This window comes from Argiope bruennichi, chromosome 1 (assembly GCF_947563725.1).
Source record: "Argiope bruennichi chromosome 1, qqArgBrue1.1, whole genome shotgun sequence".
In the NCBI taxonomy this organism is placed as follows: Eukaryota; Metazoa; Arthropoda; class Arachnida; order Araneae; family Araneidae; genus Argiope; species Argiope bruennichi.
This window is the reverse complement of record NC_079151.1, coordinates 128613500-128635918: the sequence shown is the minus strand read 5'-3', so window position 1 is coordinate 128635918 and position 22419 is coordinate 128613500. Positions and strand designations below refer to the sequence as shown.

At 26.6% G+C, this 22419-nt stretch overlaps 1 protein-coding gene across 1 annotated transcript in view; it reads left to right on the top strand.

Moving 5' to 3' along the window:
- Positions 1 to 22159, top strand: part of LOC129976707 (ribosomal protein S6 kinase beta-1-like) — a 36483-nt gene extending 14324 nt beyond the window's left edge. The window contains exons 8-17 of the mRNA XM_056090417.1: positions 2671 to 2761; positions 2874 to 2964; positions 3902 to 3943; positions 4048 to 4113; positions 5051 to 5191; positions 6867 to 6971; positions 13463 to 13563; positions 13842 to 13983; positions 16096 to 16143; positions 19551 to 22159. Of these exons, the coding sequence (XP_055946392.1) occupies positions 2671 to 2761; positions 2874 to 2964; positions 3902 to 3943; positions 4048 to 4113; positions 5051 to 5191; positions 6867 to 6971; positions 13463 to 13563; positions 13842 to 13983; positions 16096 to 16101 (785 nt within the window). The 3' untranslated portion in view covers positions 16102 to 16143; positions 19551 to 22159. The remainder of the gene's footprint in view (positions 1 to 2670; positions 2762 to 2873; positions 2965 to 3901; positions 3944 to 4047; positions 4114 to 5050; positions 5192 to 6866; positions 6972 to 13462; positions 13564 to 13841; positions 13984 to 16095; positions 16144 to 19550) is intronic.
- Positions 22160 to 22419: the final 260 nt, after the last annotated feature.

Below are 22419 nucleotides of genomic sequence, written 5' to 3'. Positions count from 1 at the left end.
TAATGTCATAACAATTTTTTATTTTAACTCTAAAAGCCCCCTCTGAAGTTATAGTATTTTGACATGTTTTTGAAAAAGCTGCATAATTTTTGTTATGCATTAGGAGATATGAAACACTGAATTTAATTCTTATTGTGTATTCTTTGATTAGTAAAATATTTCATCTTTTTTGTAATATTTAAAGAAGCTGTCTACTATCCAAGAAACAAACATCTACCAAATTTTAAATGTATAATTCTGATGTCTGAGAAGATTTTTACTTATATGTCTATTGTCTCAAAATCTGTTTTTAAAAATAATTCAATATATTTTAAAATGAGATGCAAAATTGAAACAAACATGCTCATAATCTTTTTGCATGATAAAGATTAAATATACCTTTAAAAAAAGTGCATGCAGCTTGTGAAATTTTTTTTAAGCTGGTTATTTTTACATAAAGTACCCATTTAAATATTTTGGTTACTCTTTTTTTAATTATTGGTTTTCTTTAAGCAAATAACCTTTAATCCACATCATTTAAACAATTGCAAAAAAAAGGAAAAGAAGTAAACATTGAAAATATTTTTTCACATATGGTTCAAACCTGTTATCGTAATCATAAATATGTTGGAAAATAGTTGGGAGTTGAATATCATTTTTTAGCTTCTAAACAACTGCAACTATTTAAAAAAAAAAAAAAAAAAAAAAAAAACTTTAAATGCTAGACATGTTCTTAATAGGGCACTAATTTAATTTATTTTTCTGTCTTTAATCCCGAGAAAATTGAAGGGGAATGAAAATTTCTACTCCTCACCTTTTCCACTCTTTTTGATTTAGATAACCCATATGTGAACTCATTCAAGATTTTTGTATTCTTAATAATATATCCAAAACGAGCAAAAATCCAATTAAAATTACTCTATTTATTATTCTAATAACATACATGGAAAAGTTGTCATCTGCACACTTATAATATAAACTTTTGAAGTGTGGTTTTTTGTTCTTTTGACTATAATCTATGAAAATTTTGCAGAGTCACATCGTCAGAACTGACCTACTAATTATGTAGCAAAATTGTTACTGCTCCTAATAAATGTTAAAACTCCCTCTTCCATCAACATCATTTGAATATGATCGACAAATTATGGAATTTATCACCAAATAGTATTTTGTTATCTACAAAAAAAAAAAAATGGATGCATATGTACTACATACTACTTTTCTATGTCATTCTAACCTTTTTTGTCCTTTATTTTTTGGAATAAATTATGAGTTCCTTTCTTTCTGTTATGAAACCTTATTAAAAAAATTAATGGCGTTATAAAATATAGTTAAATTTTTTTAACACAATTGCTATATATATAGGGAAATATTGTAATGCGATTTTAAATCTCAACATTTTGTAATGACAAAGTGAATAAAAAATTGGACCATTTTTTCCCCCTATTTTTGTTATGATATTTAAGACTGCTTAGGAAATACCTGCAAAAAATGTTTATCATATATTTGTGTGATAAATTGGTTATCACAATGTCCAGAAAGCACTAGAATGAATACATCAGATATAATATTTATTATATCTCAGAAATGTTCATTTGTTTAGCATGAAAATTAATTACAACTTTGCAGTTAGATATGTTCCATGGACTCGTTGAAAAATTCTGGATTAACACCTTCAACTTTTTACCTGATAGTTTAATCAAAATGCTGTGGAAAGGTATCAAATTATGGGGAAAATGTAAATAAGAAAGATATTTTCAATTTGAATAAATTCTTTTTAAAACTTCTACGGGTTTTTTTTTTTTTTTCAGAATGGAATAATTGGTAAACATTTCTAATTGATATCTCTTTATTTTTCAAAAAAAAAATATTCCAATTTTTTTGAGGGAATGGAAATAAATATTTGTTGAAAATTGCATGTAAATACTTTTCTGTCGGGGCATGAGAGGGGAGAGTCCTGTTTTTAAAGTGTTGGTTTCTAGTAATGTTATAATATCTGTTTTTGGATATTGTGATATATGAACTAAATTATAACAAATAATAATATTAACATTGGAAAAGTATAATTGAAACAAATTGAGATTTCAATTTTCATTAACTGAAGCTAGGGGGAAATTCTTCTATCAAATGGTATCGTCAAAATAGACCAGTTTCGTGGCTTCTTAATTTACTTTTTTTTTCTCTCTGAATTTATCTTGAGAGTTTTGTTAATTATAGCATGTTAGTTCTTTTAATGAATTAATGTTCATATTTTTTACTGTGATTGAAGCTGTTGCATCACAAATTTTGTTATGTTCCTTAAAATGAATTCCATTGAAATGAATTATATCCTATAAAAAGTACTTTTACGAAAACTAATTTGCATTGTTTATTAAATATTTTTCTAATTCATATTTTATGCTTTTCTTTTTTTTTTATTAGGATACATGGATAAAATTATTGAATGTTATCTTATTTTAAATTAATAATTTGTACATAATGCTGCTTTTGATAAGATTTTTTTTTTTTTTTGCAAGTTTTTAAAGTACAAAGTATAACTAAGGGCTTTTAATTTCTTAACAGCCTTTGAAATTTATCTAGTTGAAGCAAATAAGTGATAAAGAATTATAGTTTACTATACTTCATATTTTACAATATACATAAATGTTTGTCATTACTTGAAAAACAAATTTGCTTGAATCATTTTTTAAGGTCATGTTAAACTGACAGATTTTGGATTATGCAAAGAATCAATCCGTGATGGCAGCATCACACATACATTTTGTGGCACAATTGAATATATGTAAGTGTATGATTTACTTTTTATCTTATCTGTAATGTAGATTTAAAAAAATAATAATAATAATTAAGCCTGCTTTGAATGTTTGTTCTGAATGTATTCTCTTTTAAAACAGGGCACCTGAAATATTGACCCAGAGTGGTCATGGTAAGGCTGTTGATTGGTGGAGTCTGGGAGCATTGATGTATGACATGTTGACTGGTTGTGTATGTACATAATTCTGTATTATTATTATTTTTTTTTTAATATTGTTGTACAGTTTTTCTTTGTAAATAATATTATCTTATTTTATTACTTTTATTGAAATATTTTAATGTAATTTTGTGCATTGCAAGTTGAAGAGTGCCTGGCTTTGAAAGTTGTGTGATATGTAGTGTAGTGCATCATAATTAATATGCTTTCTGTATGTTTGCATTTAAAGATCTACTTTTTCCGTTGTGAAATGAAATTACTTTTACTGTGTGGATTTACTTTAAAATTTGCTTTTGTGTATTAAAAGGTATTTTTCTTGTAATCCATAAAAATAAATTTCTCTATTATAATATAATGGTGATAGTTACATTGATAATAAAAGTATTGAAGTCATCTTTTCTCTTTGAATGGTGATTTCTATTCTTTACCTATATCAAAAATTTTGATATTTTGAAGCTAGATATTTAAGGTATGTAATTTTATTAAGTTGCAATAAGTTTCATACTTGACATTTTATTACAAGTTCATAAATATATGAATATGTTAGTCAATTAATACAAAATTATATATAATATGATTTCTAGAAATATACAATCATTCTCTTTCCTCTAAATTGCTTTTATTATTATTATTAGCCTCTAAAAATATATCTAATTTAATTATGATCTCTTCTGGAAAAATATGCACCAAGAATTTATTATAATATGTGAAAGAGAGAAAAAAAGTCATAAGGAAAAAAGAGGATTAAAATTTATTTTTGAAAATATATATATAGTGTTATTGTAATTAACATGTGTTTCTGAGCAAAACTAAATTTGTTTTATAATCAGTTGTTCAGAAAATGACAGAAAAATTTATATTAATATAAATTCCAATCTAATTCTTTAAAATAAGTTTGCATGCCTATTCAATTTTAATGTTGCATTTCATCTGCTGTTTTATTTATTCTAGCCTCCTTTTCAAGGAGAAAATAGGAAGAAAACAATTGAAAAGGTAAGTACAGTGCAGTATGCAATTTGATCATGTTTTTAAAATATATAAGTCAAACATATATATATAATATTTATTTCTTCTGATTGAATTTTACATTATTTTAGATATTAAAACATAAGGTTGTGTTTCCACATTACATCTCTCATGAAGCACGTGATCTGATGCGTAGAGTAAGTTTCATGTTTCTTCCCTAATAGCTGATATTTTCTGTATATCTGGTCATCAGGTATCTATTTCTCAGTTCATTTTGCTCATGTTCTTGTTCAAATGTTTTATGTTTGAAATTGCATTAATTGTTTTTCCTTAAATAAATTATTCATTTGTTTAATTTTGAAAATTAATCTGTTGCTTGCTTAATTTTTTTTTTTTTTTTTTGTAGTTTTCCATTTCCTAATGATATTTGCATGCATCATATCTTTTCTATAATGAAACTTGTCTTTTTTCTTACTCCATAATTTACATTAAACATTTATCAAGTTTTAAGCAAAAAAAAAAACTTTGCTACATGATTTGTTTTATGAATTGCTTTTTGTAAAATGTATTAACAAGGTTGCCGCTCGATCGGGAGAACCAGGAATTTAAAAATAAACTTCAAAAAATGGGGAAATTTGAAAATTTGCATAAAAACAGGAAAAATATAGGAAATTTTAAGTTTATTAGTTATTTTTCCCCTATCTAAAAAAAATCCAATCTCTAAAGATTGTAAGAATAAGAGGTTTTTTGCTTTTATTGAAAGAATAATTTACACTTATCAATTTTTTTTAATCTTTTTAGTTGCAGATAATATTGTAGGAATTGACTAAAAAATCTTTTTCAGGGCATTTTTTTTCTTTCATACCATTCAGTAATTAATAATTCTCACCTTTAATTGGTATTATAATTTTCTTCTCTATTCAGTATCTGCACCTTATTTTTTTTTCTTGCCTTTTATTCATAAAAGTAATTTGTACTATCATAGTTTAATTGTCTATTAATTGCCCTTATTTCTAATCTCAAACAATATGTATGTATATATATAATATGCACCAATTAACTTTTTTTTCTTGTAATGGTTATCTGCATAAACGCATTTTACTTTGTATTTCATAAAAAATATATTCATTCCAGCTTATGAGAAGACCTGTCAATCAAAGACTTGGAACTGGACCTGATGATGCCGAACCTATCAAAAACCATGCATTTTTTCGACATGTGAATTGGGACGATTTGCTAGCCAGAAAAGTTGAACCACCTTTCATACCACAACTGGTATGCATTCTTTCTTCTTTTTGAATTATTGCAATTACTTGCTATCATGAATGTACCTTGTTTATTAACTAGTCTGGGAACAAGAGTTTGGTTATTCCTGTTACATTCCTAATGTTATGGTGGCTTGCCAACTGTGAGTAGTGTTTGAAGAACTATTTCTCAAATTGTTGTACCATACTTTGAAAAAAATACTCATTACTAAAACTATACTTGAACTCTGATTTCTATATATTAAAATTTAAATTTGCAGAAAAGTTGATTCTTAGAGGTACATAATTTTAAGAAAATAAAAACTAATTGCACATAATTTTTTTCATTGTAAAAATGGTGGAGTATGTGAAACGATTGGCACAGATCTATCGATGTACTGGCTGTACTGACTAATTGATTCTACATGCTTGAAATGTCAACCTGCCATTATTTTGCTAATTTCATAAGAATGTGCAAGGCTTTGTTACTATTGTAATGTAATAAAAATATTTGCCCCTGGTTGGGTTATGTATCAATTCAGCTGAAAAAATATGAAAATGAGATACCTTGTGATAAATAAATAAATCTCATAGTCCTTGCACAATGTGTTTATTATAAAGCAGTTTATTCATTCATAATAAAATAACACATGCTGTTAAGAGCAACAAAAATTAGGTGAATCACCTTATGTACTGACTTTAATCACAGCAGTATGCATATGCATTTTGATTTGTATAATTTTTTTTCATTTATTTAGCATTGCCAATTAAATGGAAAACTTTAAATAAAATGTTAAATTGTATGGCTGCGAGTAAGTTTAGCTTTTTGAAGTGTGTTAAAATTTATCTAATTATGAATAAAAACCTTAGCAAAAGTTAAACCCAGCTAGTAAAAAGTTTAATGCTGATCGTTCTGTTTAATTAAAATGGATGACTAAGGGAAAAAAATTGTTTTCAGGTAAATGCATGTCCAGAATAGTTATGTCAGCAAGTATTGTGTTAAGAAAAATTGCTCAAAGAGGCATGTTGCAAATGACTCTTGTACATAAATATTTAATTCATATGTGAAAACTTGTCAAATATATTATATTCTTTCTTGATACATTTAAAAAATTCCTTAATTTATTTGTCTCAGAGTTATTATTTTGCCTTATCGTTGGGATTTTTTTTTTATATAAATTAGTTTTCAGGAAATGGATAACTTGTCTTTTGTAGATAAATGATTCATGAAGTAGAAATAATAATTTTTAAAAAAATGTTCTTTAACAATATCTAAGCAAAAATATTGTTAGATAGTAAATATGTTACGAGTAAAGCAAAAGTATAATTATTGACGGACAACAAATATAATACTGCATCAACTCTGCTTTTCTCAGTATTCAATCTCAAATTAGTGATTCCAATCCTCCGATTTTGCCATCCTTCCTATTTTTACTTTCCAAATGACCAGTTATTTTGATGCAATAAATTTAAGCTTGTAAAAATGTGCATGTAAAGTAAGCTAATCAGAGCTATGTTGGATAAGTTGTGTCATGATTAGCAGATTATTTGTGATATGTCAATTTAAAATTGCCTTAAATATTTAATGCATAACTAGTTTAATTATAACTAGTAATGACTGCCAATGTCTTGAATTGATAAAATTGCGGCACTTAAGAAATTTTACTAGTTGCTAAAATGTATTTTTATTTAAATTAATTTTACAGAGTAGTGAAGATGATGTTTCACAGTTTGATTCTAAATTCACTCAACTGGCGCCATATGACAGCCCTGATGATTCAATAGTGAGCAGCAGTAATAATCAGTTTCATGTAAGTGTTAGAAAAATGTTTTGTGTTTCTTTCAAGTTAAATTTGCCCATTTAACTGTAAATCTTTTGCCATTCGGTAGGAAAAAAAATTCTGTATTTGTATACAGAGTTACTACTGTTCTCTCTCATATGATTTGTGGCTAAAATGTTTTATTACAAAATCCTGGTTTGCAATTTCATGTTCCTGTTTTATGTACTCCCCCATATAAATTTGACTTCTTACTCAAGTAAACTCTTCTTTTAGTTTTATATGAAGACTTTTTTAAAAAGAAATATTTTGAATAATACTGTATTTATTATTAAAGCTTTACATTGATTTCTATCCATTTGTATTGTGTCCTGATTTTTTAATATCTGTATGTATCCTTTCAAAAATATTTTTTAAATACATTCTCCTGTTAAAAATTTATGAACTAAATTTGAACATATTTAAAAAGGGGGGAAATAGTCTTATTAGCATTTCATCATAAATCTTTTGATGTGTTTAGATCAGAGATATAATCCCATTTTTTGTTGCAGTTATTTGGCAAAATATTTTGTTTTATGAATTTTGTTTCATCCTCCTTTGGATAAACATTGTTTTCCCTTAAGAAACTGCTGCCTTTCTGTTACATTCGGTGTTTTGTTTTGCACTGTATGTTCAAGTGAGGAATAGATCATTTTTTTTTCTTTTAGATTTTACGAAAGGGACTTAGTTAATTATTGTATCTTTAGGATTGCCATAGAGTATGGAACTCATTAGTTCTTATAGCTTTCTTCCTTTTTATAGAAGATTTTGATAAGAAGACATTTATAATTTTTATATGAAGATTGTAGGTGTCTGTCTGCTCTGTTCAAATTTTTTTCTACTCTTATATCTTACCTCATGAATAGATTTAACAACAAATATTTTTAATATAAATTTCCCATGTTGTTTCTATTTTTTTTATTTTCAGGGATGGTATTATGAATTTGAGCATCGAGAATAAGTGTTTTATCGTGTTAGCATATTTTGCTCCATTGCCAAACCAAAGATGTGTTCAGAGGACAAAAATTTTAAAAATCACTCATTTTTATTTATTTTTTTAAACTTTCATGAAATCATATGTAAATAATGCTTTTAAATGTAAATAATAACTTTTTGTTTAAAATCTTGTTTGATGTGCATTCCTTGAATGATTAATAAATTTTTAACTAAATTTTGAAAATTAGCATTATTAAGTTCATAATTACAAGAAATTTTACTTAAAGAGTGTTACATTATCTATCTTTCTGTCCTCAAGGGCACATCTTCTTTAGGTGTGACGGGTTTCATTCTCCCGAGGTTCCCTAGTGATCTAGTCTTTCTATTTTATCTACTTTTTACTTATCTGCTTTTATAACTGCATATGGATAGGATATTTTCCGAAATTAATATTACTGAGATGCTGCTGCATTCTTTTTACTTGTAATTTAAGAGATTTTATTGTCTAATTCCTTCACAATTGTAAGTTATTATTGAAGATAGGCTCAAAAATTTTAGGTGTACAATGAATCTCTTATTGTATTTATGAGAAAAAAAAATTTTAATTTGAAGGTTTAATAATTTCTATAAAATGGTTGCTCTTATTTAAATTGGTATCAAGGGTTGCCATAAATTAAACATATTACAGAAGATATATCGGCAATATCACATTAACAACCTATATCCTGTGAAATATGGGGGGGGGATCGTTGTTTAATTCTCAGATGTATAGAATTTTCCAGTATACCAACAAGTAACCATTGAAATCAGTCACTTTACTGTACATTGTAACAATTTTCTTCCCCTATGTTCTTTTTTCACTAACCTTCAAAAACTTAATCAAATTGTGGTTGACAAAAATCAAAATCCAAGATGTTATAGTTTTATCCCAAAACAAGGGAAGGATTTAACTGAACTTATAAATTATCACTAAATTTTATAAACAGTCTAATCTTGTTGAACACTGAAGATAATAGTCAATGCCTGTTTTATTTACCTATTGTTATATGATATTCAGGCAATATTTTTTAAATTCATCCTATTTTTGACTTTCTATAAAACTACAATTAATTATCAGTTGAAGACATTGTGTATCATTAATGGACCTTTCACAGAATATCAAATATATAAGCAGTTTAATTATAATTGCTAACTTCTTTTAATTTTGTTGCACTCAGCGGGCAGAAGAGGTGTTCTGTTTCACAACATAATGGAAATGCAAGTCAGTTTTCACTATTTTGAATGTATAGGACTATAATGTCTTTGTCATTCATTAATCATTTCATTAAAAAATATAATATCATTTCATGAGCAATGCTGAGATGATTTCTCTTTGCTTGATTTCAACCTCATGTTTTAGCTACTTTGCCTTTTTTGGCCTCTTATGTTGATAATGATGATTCAACTGTAATTATGATTCAATTTACTGAATTCCTAACATGGAATCCAGGAAATCTGTGTTCCCAGCATGCTGGTTATGATAGTCATTATGAATAGATCGATAATGGGTGGCCATATCATTTCAGGAATTAATCATTATTTATACTGTATGCTTTTTGCACTTTACAGTGAGTTGCTAGTGATCTATATACTATAACACATTAATATCTCCAAATGTTTTGGGGAAAATCTGAACACAATTTTATAATGCTTTAATTACCATTATCCGTATATATAATAGAATTAGTGGCTTTACTGAAGAGAGTGGCTTATATTTTACAAAAAGTTGGTTTTGCTGGTTATGTGTCTTTATGCACATCAAACAGTAAGTCCCTGAATCTCGGAAGTATAGAATGAAAACTTTTCTTCTGTAAATAAAAATAATATAAAGACTGCAATTCAAAAGAGTATAAGGGAAAGATCGCTATTTCAGTGTGAAGGAATTTCTGGAAAATGAAAATGATTTGGAAGACATACATCTATGTATTAAGATTGGAATAAATTGATAGAAGAACTGAAGAGATGTAAATTATTGGAAAAAGTCTTCAAATAGATCAAATTGGAAAAGTGAAATCTCATTTTAATTGATGGATTAATTTACAATTGATGAAATGCTTGGAGAATAAGTAATGTAGTTAACTTCAGCAAAATGAGCTTGTGTAACATGTTGAAATGTGTCCATAAGTTTGAATTTGGAGGCTATTTGATGATTAGGAAAACAAAATATCAAGCATGTCTTTTATTGGCTATAAAAATGAAACAGAATTTCTTCAATCATGTGAAGATTATCAACACACTGTTGCACCATGAAATAATAAATAACTGTAGGTATAGGGTAGTTGGTATATCAATGCTTAACACTGTTTGGAGAATGCCTCTCTGTAAGTTTTTAATTATATTGCTGTTGCTTAAATAGAATGCTCTGGGTACTAAAGCACAAACATTTTTAAAGCATTAGAAAAAGGGATAAAACAGTAACACTAGTTTTTACTAATGTTGCTGTTGCTTAAATGCTCAATTTTAATTAGAGAGGATTTATCAGTTTACATATAAAAGTCATAGATTTTATTTACTGTGCACAAGTTTAAAAAGGTTTTTATGCAATGCTTTAATAATGTTTATTCTGAAGATAAAAAAAAAATTTTTTTATTTATTCAATTCCACACTTTTTGACAGGTGAATTATAAATTTTTATCCTTGCTCCTAATGTCTTAAAGATGCTTTTTATATATATACTTGTTGAGATCGTGTGTCTCTGTGAGCAGTTTTAATTTACAACAAGCTACAAAGTATAGAAACTTTACAATATTCTTATTTATTAGATATTTTATTAGTTTACCTCATTTATATAAAATATATACACAAAGATCTTAAGCATTATGGTCTGACAGAAATATCAAAATCTAAAAATAATTTAGTAAGATTGATTTTATGAGAGAGAATATAGTAGTAAACTCTAAAACAGCTGTTTAGATAAGTATTGATAATAAAATCTATTAATAAAATTAATTTGAGGTATTTCAACATATAAACAGAAAGATATTTTTAAATATAATAGTTACAATTTCAAAAAAATTTCTGCAAAATGTATGTGTAAGGGTTATAAAGTATTTCCTTTTTCATTATCACTCTACAGCTTTAGCAATTCCCAATGGAGCAACCTTAGAATAATTTGTAATGTAATTAAATGATTAACTCTCTGCATGCTTATCCTTTGATTTCACTGGGCAACATAAATGTACTAAAACATATTGATTCGCTCTTATTCATGGATATGCATTTATTGTTCGATTTCAAAAGCATATTTCACTATTTCATTTTTGTGTAATATTTAAATTTGTTTAAATTAAATTTTAAATTTGTTTTTAGTAATATGTAAGATGACTGGGGGGGAAGCTTTTTAAAAATGATTATAATATAAAATATGTGTTGTCTAATTTATTTCATAAGAAGAAAAAAAATAAAGATGCTAAGTTCTTAATGAGTTCGTTGAAAGTAAACAATAGATTCATTGTGGTTTATCTTATATTGCAGAACCATTGCTAATTTGAAAAACTTTAAAAAAATCCTTCACATTTCTAAACTTTTAGAAAAATAATCATCCTTTGTAAAGCTGTAAATTATGAATTAATAGTAACATAAGAAATAATTTGAGTGATTAACAGTAACATTTTGAATATTGTGGTTGTGTGTTAACTTTCCAATTGTTTTTTTGATATTCACTATTTATGTGCATTTTTTATGAAAAAATTTAGTTCTTAATTGAAGTTGCTTTTACTGCCAATTAATTAGGAAATCCCTGAAAATTTAATAGTATAAAGAACTTTTTTTTCAGTGTTAGTTTCAAAAGAACCAAAATTGATTGACATATACATAATATTGACATTCGATAATTTTTTTTCACAATTTAATCATTTTAAGAATTTAAACTACCATTTAAAAAATGTCAAATGGAAACAAAGTGCAATATATTAATTAATAATAGAGGTATTACTCTTTTATAATGGATTCAAGGTGATCTGATGATTGTTTGAATTTTGATTTGCTGTATTGCAGCTTTCAGGTTCAATTCTATTGATTTACTGCAAATATATATGGACATGAAGTTCATTAAATGTCCAATGTAAGATATCTTCAATAAGTATGTCATGGAGGTTTGAAGTTGATAACTTTGGTGTCATCTTTGTCACTAATCAAGATTCATAATTAGATAATTTTCCTCAAGATTAATTTTAATATAACTATTCAAGTTGTAGGAACAGTGCACTGTTGAATATATACATATTCTCTCCAGAATTGTATTTCTTATACAAGGAATTTATGGTTATGTCTGAATGAAAATATTTTCTGCTCCGAATAATCTCTTCAAACTAACAGGGCCAAAGCAATGTCTGGACAGAAGCCTGCATTCTGATGGTTGTTTGCATTTCTGCTGAAAGCATTTGTTCCACAAATACCACCATGAGTTTGGAATATAATTATTAGTCAGTAAAATAAGGTGTAATTTAGAGAAAGAGAAGAAATATAATTGGGAAGCTCGTATTGATAATCATCTGGAAAAAATAATTCGTCAGTCTTTGCAGTTTTGTTGCTGAATTACTTTTCATAGCATTTGATATTTTCAATTCTATAGAGAAGAGTACAGCAAGATTAATAGTGGAATCTGTTTATTGAGATCATCTATTTGTGTTGGTAAGTTTACATTAATGAATTTAGTAAATTCTTAAAGCATGCTCCTCATTCTGTATTATTTTACTACTCTTACTTCATTAAAAATTACACTGTCAGCTAGGAAATAAATTCTTCTCTAACACTATGCAGCATGGCCCCAGTTTAATTCTAATTTATTATTTTTGTTCAATTTAATATAAAGTTTTGAGTAATTGCTGAAAATGCAACTTGAATTATAGAATTAATAGATTTAAAACATACTTTTTTTTTAAGTTGATTTTTTTAGATTTAGAAATATATTTGAAGACAATTCAGGTTTGTTTACAAATAACTGTTTGCAGACAACTCGGAATGGTTTGTTTTTACAAATAACTATATTTGTAGACAACTCGGATTGGTTTGTCTTCTCAAATAATTGCATTTGTAAGCAATGCAGATTGTTTTGTCTTCACATATTGCGATAAATTTCTTACAAAAAAAAATCAATCCCATCTCAACAAATATTTCCTGTGCATTCTCTATTCTCTGTCACTTTGTTCTAGGAGTTTCCTTCCATCATCTGATAGAAACATCAATCAAAGATATTAGCATATGTGGAAAACAGGCTTGTTATTTTGATTGTTGATGTTCCTTTCAATGCTGTAGACTTGTAAATGAATGCACAGAGTGGCCTTTATATAGGAACATAAAAAGATAATGTGAAATTTTTAAAAAATAAAGTAATTGTGATAAAAATTATAAAATATGAAAATAATTGCATTTTTTGTCATAAAAATTCATATTTCTTTAACAAATTTCAATGAAAAATTTTATTAAAATGTTCCAAAATAATAGCCACTCTGTAAAAAAAAAAAAAAAGTTATCATATAGTAATATTTCTAACATTCTTTCATCTTTAGGGTTTTACATATGTGGCTCCATGTCCTCTAGAGGATTACATAAGAGAGGGTGCTATATCACCTCCTTTGAATCGTTGCTTCAATTCTAGAGGTCCATTTAGGTATGTTACTCGAAAAATATTTAGATATTTGCAAATGCATAATTTCTTTAATTCTAATTGATAGTTTTTTTTTTATTTATCTTTGTTGAAAATTTTAATCTTATCTACAGTTTTTTATTATAAACCAATTAGTATTTGTGATATAAGCTTATGCTTATCTTATTATTTAGTTTTTGTAAGATAATTTCTGATTTTTTGCAGCCAGTTTTTTCTAAGAATGAATTGAAATATAAAGCATGCATTTTTAATTTTAAAAAAAATAATGTTTACTTGTAAAGCCCAAGAAGAGCTTCTCCTCGTTACAATTTTGACAACCCCCCAACATCACCAATGCAGTTTGAAGAGCAAATACCACCTTATGCTCCTGTAACTCATCCTCCCAGGTCTCCAGCAATACCTGTTCGTCATACAGGCTTAAAGGTATTTAATTTTCATTATTGTGGCTTCTGATATTAATTGTAATCACTCTTTTATGACTTGACATTCTAATCTGTATTGGAAAATATGAGGAAAATATTTCAATATATATTTTTTGTGATGAGTTTAATACTGAATGTTATTGAGCTGGATATTAATACTAGAGTAATGTTTCTTTTCCTAAATTGATAGTGACTTAGTAGCTATTGAAAAATGATCAATGAAATAAATGTTCTCATCTTAATTCTGACATATGGATTTTTATCGTAAATGAATTCTTCCATTTATTCTTGTCTAAATTCAAAATATTTCTGCTTACTAAAAGACTTGGTACTAACAAATATTTGGTTTCTAATGAAAGTTTGATGTTTAAACACACATGAAAAATGATATAGAATATAAATTTTCTTATTTAATTTTGATATTGGCAAATTAGAGAGATCACTCTTCATTCCAATTTGCCATTTAGATAAATTGACTGCTAAAAGATTTTTATTTTTGGAAAAATTAAAGGGAAAAAAAAACTTATTTCTAATTTAGTGAATTTTAGAACTTACCTAAAAAATTTAGATAGGCACTACAGTTTGTGTGTTTGAAGGAATGATAGTAACAGCGCCAATTTTTCACAATCTATTGAGTGAATAATTTTTTTTATTTGCATCCTTCTACATTGAAGGCTCAATTATCATACTTTTTGTGGTGATTCAAATAAAAAATTTAACCACCATTCAAATATCTAAAATGTATGCTTATTGTTGAAAAGATTTTTCTCCGCCATGAATCACCCACTGCAGTATAGTTCAAAGTTCACTTTAAGGATTATTTTTTAAATTTGATTTCATTTGTGAGAAAGAGAGTTCTAGGCCACCTGTGCCACTTGGAGGATTTGGAGTGGTTATTTCTTGCTGCCATTTTTAACATATTTATGGGTCATTCAGAGGCAGATTTGAGAAATTTCACTGTATTAAACTTTGTACTTTGTAAATTCCATTACTTTAAGTGATTAATTGCATTGTTCATTTGTTTCAAAAATAAAGGAAATTATAAAAATCTTATCTACCTTATCTTTTCTGTAATAAATAGATAACATGGAAATATTTTGATTAGATTTATTTTTTGAAGCATTTTCATTAACTTTGATCTTTAATTTTTTGTTTGTAGTCGGTGTCATGTCCAATATCTGCGTTTTGCAACTTGTTCGGAATTTAATGAATCCTTTTATGTATATTGATTGATATTTTTGTAAAAAGTAATAAGGTTTTTAATATACTGCTTTATTATCATGAACATCTTTTTATATTGGTAAAAATGAAATGTTTTGTATTGGAGCGAGTTCTGAATTGTGTAACATTTTACCCAACTCATTATTACGGCATTATCCTTTTAAAAAATGTAACTATGTTATGATGATTTTTTTTTTTTTGCATAAGATATAATAGGCGGGAGATAAAATTCTTGTAAGCAATGTATACATCAAATAAGAGCCAAAAGTAATTTAAAAGGTTTCCCCCCCCCCCCTTTTATTTAAAAAGACATATTCAACAAACCTTCTAATTTAGAGGTTTGTTGAAGAATTTGTTGTAATTTCGTTGCTCAGAAATGTTGTTAATTTCTGAACTAAAAAATACACTGCATTTCTATCCTTTCTATAAATACTGGCACTTGACTGGTGAATAATGCATGAAATTTTCATATAAATTTTAAAAGGACTTAATTTTTAAAAAAACAGATTGCTTTTCTGCTATTCAGAAAATATAGAACTTGTTCCGAAATTATTTTACTCAATTCGAACAAACACATATGTATTGGATTTTATAATGACATTTTTTGTAGGAAGATTTTGCCAAGCTTTAGAATTTTAGTAAATAGCATTTAATGATGTAAAACATGTCGTGTAATTTTTTTTAACTATTATAATTTTCCCAACTAATGAGTATAGATACTAAATTCAAATGGTTTCATTTATAAAAATACTGCTTAAAAATTATTTTTTTTTATACAATATTCTTAAAGTTTTTGCCAAATATTGGTTCTTTAATGTAGTCTCCTACTATAAAATATACTGATTAAATATTTGTATTATTGTATTTTCTAAATGTTTGTTTTGTTTTTCAGACGTGATCTTCCAGATCTTAGGATTAATTAAGTTTTTAATAAAATGAGGTAAGTTGCATATTTTTAATGTTACTTTATTTATCCTTTATTTTAAGTTATTATTATTCAAACAACTATATTGTATATTACATTGTTATCTTAGGAATTTCCATGAAATGCTTAACTTGTGAACTTTTCAAGGAAAAGTCATGTCAGAACATAATCTCTATCATTCATATGAGATTGGTTTGATATTTATTCCTCGCATAAAACTGGAGTATAGTATTTATAAGAAATATGATTTGCAAGTAACAATAAAAGTAATTATGTGCTTAGAATTTATTGCTAAATATACTGTAGATCTTAAATATGGAAGTATGTTACTTACTGTCATTTGATTGGTATAAGAGGTAAAATTATTTCTTAAATCGTGCATGCATTAAAAATAAGAACAAACAGTATGCATTGTTTATGAATGAAAAAGTATCACAAAACAAATATATGTATTATTACAAACTGCATGTTTCAGAATGTTGTGTCTTTGTCCATTGTAAACAATAGCTGGAAAATTCATCATAAATTTTGATAGTATCTACATTTAAGGGGGGGGGATAACAACTTTTGCTGTGGTTTTGTGATATACTGCTTTCTTCCCTGATATTGATGGTATGCATTTGTAGTATAAATAGTGATGATATAATAGTATAATATTGATGACAAATTTACCTTGAGAATGGCAATTTTTACACTGCTTTTACTGTATCTTTCAACCTCTACCTCTTGCAGTTTGAGTTCTGACACAGATATGGACAGACAGGAATGTGTTGGTTGGTTTCAATAAATATCTTGTCATTATTAAAAAAGAATCATGATATGATATGTTACCATTGTAATATTTGGTATAAATTGTGGAAAATCACAGTTATGATTTGTACAAAAAAAATGCATTAATAACTTTTATAGGCAATCTGATTGGTTTCCTTTCTCATACATAAAAAGTCAGCATTTGATTTTGCTTATCAGTGTTTGTAATTTCTATTGTATCATATTTTTTTTTTTTTTTTTCATAAATTAGATATGTAAGAGATGTCTTATCCTTCAACATGACATTACATCATCATAATTTACATATTTTGCTACAGCCCAACTTTTTGTGCATTTTTTCCCCATCAAAATCATCTAACATGCCTGCATATACTATAAATTAGGAAAATACACGAGGTGTAAATCGGATGATTTATGGCTTTTGTCTGATTAAGATTGTCTAAAATTGTGATTATTGATTTTTATTTAAAATAAAATCATCGTAGTAATTTACAAGATTGTCTCGTTAAACAAATTGCAACAAACATGCTGACACTATGAAAGGAAATTGTTACATGGCTACTAAATCATTTTCCAGAATTATATAATAATACTGTTGACATGTCATCCTTTGTAATCATGATAACTCGGCTAATAAAATACTCAGCTCAGTTTTGTCAGTCATTTAAAACTTATTTTTTTCCTCTTTTCTATTGAGGTGAATGTCTTGCAGAATTATTGTCATTACAATGCTTGCAAGATAATATATTTTTGCTAGGTCAAGGTAATGAGTCAAGCTGCATTTATAACTGATTTTTAATCTTTGCTTCTTTCTGTTAGTAACATACACACCTAAAATACATTGTCAGTCGAACTGGAGATTAAAAATTGAAAATGAGCTTTCCTTGTGTAACTGGCTTTTGATGTATCACCTCACATTTCATTATTCATTTGTGCATATTTGATTTTTCATTATTAATGTCACTTCACATACTTGAACAATATCAGCAGTCAATAATTTGAAATCATAATACTGTCCTAAAAGCTGAACAAAGTGTTTTATTGTGTAGACCAACCAAGATACATCGTTGTCCCCGATCAAGCCTTGCATTCAAAGTGTAACAAGCTTAGTTATTATAGATGCCTGATTGCTGTGCCTAATTTATTATATCAAATTGTGTTATTAATATTATCTTTAAGTATTAAACATGCTGTTTCTAAAAAGTAACTTATGAGGGAAGATAAAAAATAATCAAGTAAATTGCAAAGTAATTAAGAAATCTAAATTTTTGCATAAATATGTTCAAAAATGTTATTTTTCTATTTTGTTGCATAGTCTGTTAAGCTATATTAAAGAGTGGCGTTAATTATTATTGCCAATTTGTGATTTTTCATTTTATTGCTAATTATAAATAGTCAGATTTAACTTAATGTTTATAGTTTGCCAAAATGTGTTTAACCTATATTAAAGTTTGAAATTCATAAGCCATTTTGGGAATATGGTTTCTATAGTTTCAGTTTTTAGTAGAGATTTTGTGCAATGTATATGTTGTAAAATATTGTATCACTGGGATTAATGAGAAATGATAATCTCCACCCTGACTTTAATGGTTTCTAAAATTCTGTGATTAATTTTTTTTCATATTGCAAAAGAAGTATTAAATTGAATGTAGTTATTTCAAATAATTCTGTTTACCCATTCTTGATCTTTCTAAAATTTTCTAATGACTTCAGAAGAAATCTGTATTCTATAAAGAACAACTTGAGATTATGGAAGAATTCTATCTTGTTCATTTATACAGTTTTAGAAAGAGTAACACATTGCAGGTAGGAGAACATGATCACACTAAAAAAAATAGCAAATGTTGAAGCAGGGGAACTGTAATCTCCATTGTAGACAGCAGTGAACTTGCATTCTATAACTTGAAAAAATGTGTGCCTTATTTTATTCATTTATTGATGTATTATCAAATTGTTTACCCTGCTAAAAAAAATGGATTTGCTTGCTACATGTTCAAAAATATGGAAACTCTCGTTTGCATGCAAAGTATTAATACAAATGAGAAATTTTTCTCTAAGCACTACTGTTAAAATTTCAGCCAAATTCATATTTTCATTGATTGTTAAAAATATAATTACTCTTTATGTAAATACATTTTTTCTTGAATACAAATTTTAGATATTTTATTCAAATACATGTAATATATAATTGCAGAAAATAGGAATTGGCCAGGAATATTATAAAAGACCATTTAAGTTTAGCTAAATTTTGCATAAAATAAAGTTCCTTGCAAAATTTCCGTGGTTTAACTGCTTAGCACTTGTGATTGGCCATTCAATGTGAATTTTTGCTTTACATCTTCTCTCTAATGGTAGTATATAAGGTATATTGTTTGGGATGTATTGTTCTGTTCATGAGAGCAAATTTTACTGGTAATCTGCCTTATATGCAGGTTTGATGCAAATTTAAATTCATTGGGAAAAGGGACATTCTGGTTTTTAAATCATAATTGAATAACATATTCCTCCTATAAAACACTGTCTTTCTGAGCATCGGGTTTAGAACTACCTGTTTGCGAGACAGAAATTTTCATTCATTAGATTTTGACTTTGTTACATGAAGTTTGCGTATTTATTTATTTTTAAATATTGCTTCTTTTTTTTCTTTTCAGAAACTGTATGATAAAGAAATCAAAGATTTCTTTCATGTTCCTTCTATGCCCAGTTATATATTTCTTGCTGCTCCTTTTTCCTCCAGTCTGTGTCATTTACATGTTTTCTTGAGGAGAAAACATGCAGCTCTGTTCATACCTTTTGTAAACTACAGATTCTCAATGTACAGAATTCAGCACCAAAAATATATATTGTGCTAATTGTTTTAGTACTTTCCTGTATGTGAGTGAGTATGTCGTATTTAATTGCTAGACTCATATGGATTTGAATAACTACATTTGCTAATGTTAGAGGTCAGAATATATCTTTGGATAACAGGTTGTAAATAAAGTATTATGAAATGGCTTTGAAAGAGTCTTAGTTAAGAAACAAGAGTTTCTAAATAGACATGAAATTGTGAAGAAACAGTAATAAAATGTATTGTTTGAGAGTTATCACTTTTAAAATGAAACTATTAAAATTATTGTAAGTACTTTTACAAGTATATTCTTATCTCTTAGCATTGTCTTTTTCAGTATAGTTTCTTGGTGTGCAATTATATACTTTACGCTCTGCAATATAAGAGATGTATTTTTCTTAAGGACTTGTGGTTAAACTGCAATTTGATATTAGTTTCGTTTTACGAATTTAGATATTTTCATGTTGATTAATACTTTCCATTGATTAATCTTACATTTTTTTAATGTTTTTTGAATATGTGCAACTTTGTTTTTAATAAATTAAATACTTTTTATAAAATTTCCAAAACACTTATGTATAAAATTATTGATCATCATGTATTTTCCATTTTTTATTTTTGCATTTGGGATTTATTTTAAGTTAATTTTTCTTTACTTTGGATGTTAATAAGGTTTTGGGGTAAGCTGTGATTTGTTCTTCTTTTATTTCTATATTTATTTGTTTTCGTTCTTCATTAAGTTCATTCTCCATTCTTATAAAAGCATATATTTTGATTTTTTTTTTTTTTTTTTAACCACAACTATTGCCACCTCTTATGACAATATATATGTTTACAATTTTAAATTAAAGACTTTCTACCTCTTGAATCTCAATTTTCATTTTAAAAAATAGATTAAGCTATAAAGTTCTTTTTTCCCCTTTGATTTATTGACATATTTGAAGATTGTTTCTATTTGCAATGAGCTATCCTTGACTAAAATGGCTGTAATTACTAAATAGCACCATGAATTTTTTTAAGATATATTCTTAAGTACACCAAATGCAATATCTATTCAACTGCATATAAAATATTTTTTAATGGAAAATAAGCAGTGTTTTAGCATACTAATTTCATTTACATTTTCTTCCTAAAATTTATGGCTTTATGTATGAAAAATATAAATATACCTAGAAATATTTAAAATGAATTATATAAAAATATTGACTTCCATCTTGTGTATAAATAGATTGCATGAATTCTTTGTAAAAGTAGAAATCAGCACTCTTTAGTAAACATTATTTATAAAATGTATCTGCATACTTTTACAAATGTAAAGCAGTAATGAAAATTGATTATCTTGTGCAATTTTCCCTTAAGAAATTTTAACTAAAATTTTGAACTTTCATATTTTTTAAAAATTAAAATCATTGTTTGAGTGCCATAGGGGCATTAATTTTTTATTTTATTTTATTACATGGTGCTATAAAAACAGCCTAAGTCATGTGTATATATTTTTAATTTTCATTTGCAACAAGTAGTTGATATTTGTTAAGAATGTTGTATTTAAACTCCTCTATGTGTTTTTGTGTTGTTTAAGTTATTTATTTTTTTAGTTTAACAAGCATTTTCATTTTTTTTATTATTATTTTTCATTCATTTTGTTCTTTTGAAGGATGTGATTGCACTAGTTTTGTATAGCTTATTGTTAATTTATTGCTGTTGAATATCCTGTAATATGTGTATAACAAAGCTCGAATTTTGTTATAGAGTTTGTTAAAATTGCAGTTTATAAGCCAAATGTATTTACATATCTAATCTGTAAAAGTATTTGTTAAATTGTTAACTTTCGCTTTGTTGAATTTTATTTTAAATATTAATAGTAAAATCTAATTTTAACTATTCTAATGCATTATTATATTTAAATAAATTCAAATGTACCAAATATTTTAGCATGCAAAAATATTAGTTTTCATTGTATTTTTGACTAATTAATATACAGTATTATTTAAGATATTGCATGGTTGTAAATATGTATTTATATTATTGGGATATTTAAAAGCAATTTGATGATGTGAAAATGTCATATTTATGGAATTTGTAACAGGATCGATAAAATATGTATGCCATGGTATGATGTTTTATTCCATGTGGATTTTGAAGGTTGCTTTTTTTTCTGGTTATGAAAAATGTTGCTGATCTTTGCTGATGAGTTTACTTAAAATAATACCATGGTATGCCTTAAAATTTTTTAAACAATGTGTAACTTGAAATGTGATTGTCTTACTGTGTAAATTTGTTTGTGTGTCAAATTATTCTAGACGTTTTTATCTGTTCAAGTGCATAGTGGAGATATTGGGATTTCAGGTTGAATAAGCAGCATTTCCTGCATGAATATTGTATTGTTCTAGATGCCCTGTAGGGTTAAAGAAAAGGAAAAAAAAAACATAATTATATATTTTAAATGATTTAAAATGAAAATATTGATGTCCATTAATTTTATTCCAGTTTTGTATACGAATATATATATATATATATATATAATCTCTGGATCGGGTGGGTGGGTTATATGGCCACCCATATAACCCACCCATCGGGTGGGTTTGTGTATTAATGTATTATGAGTCTATAGAATATTTAAAATGTGCAAGTTAAAATATTCAATGTATATGTGATACAGACATATATTAAGTTATTGATAAATATTCAAA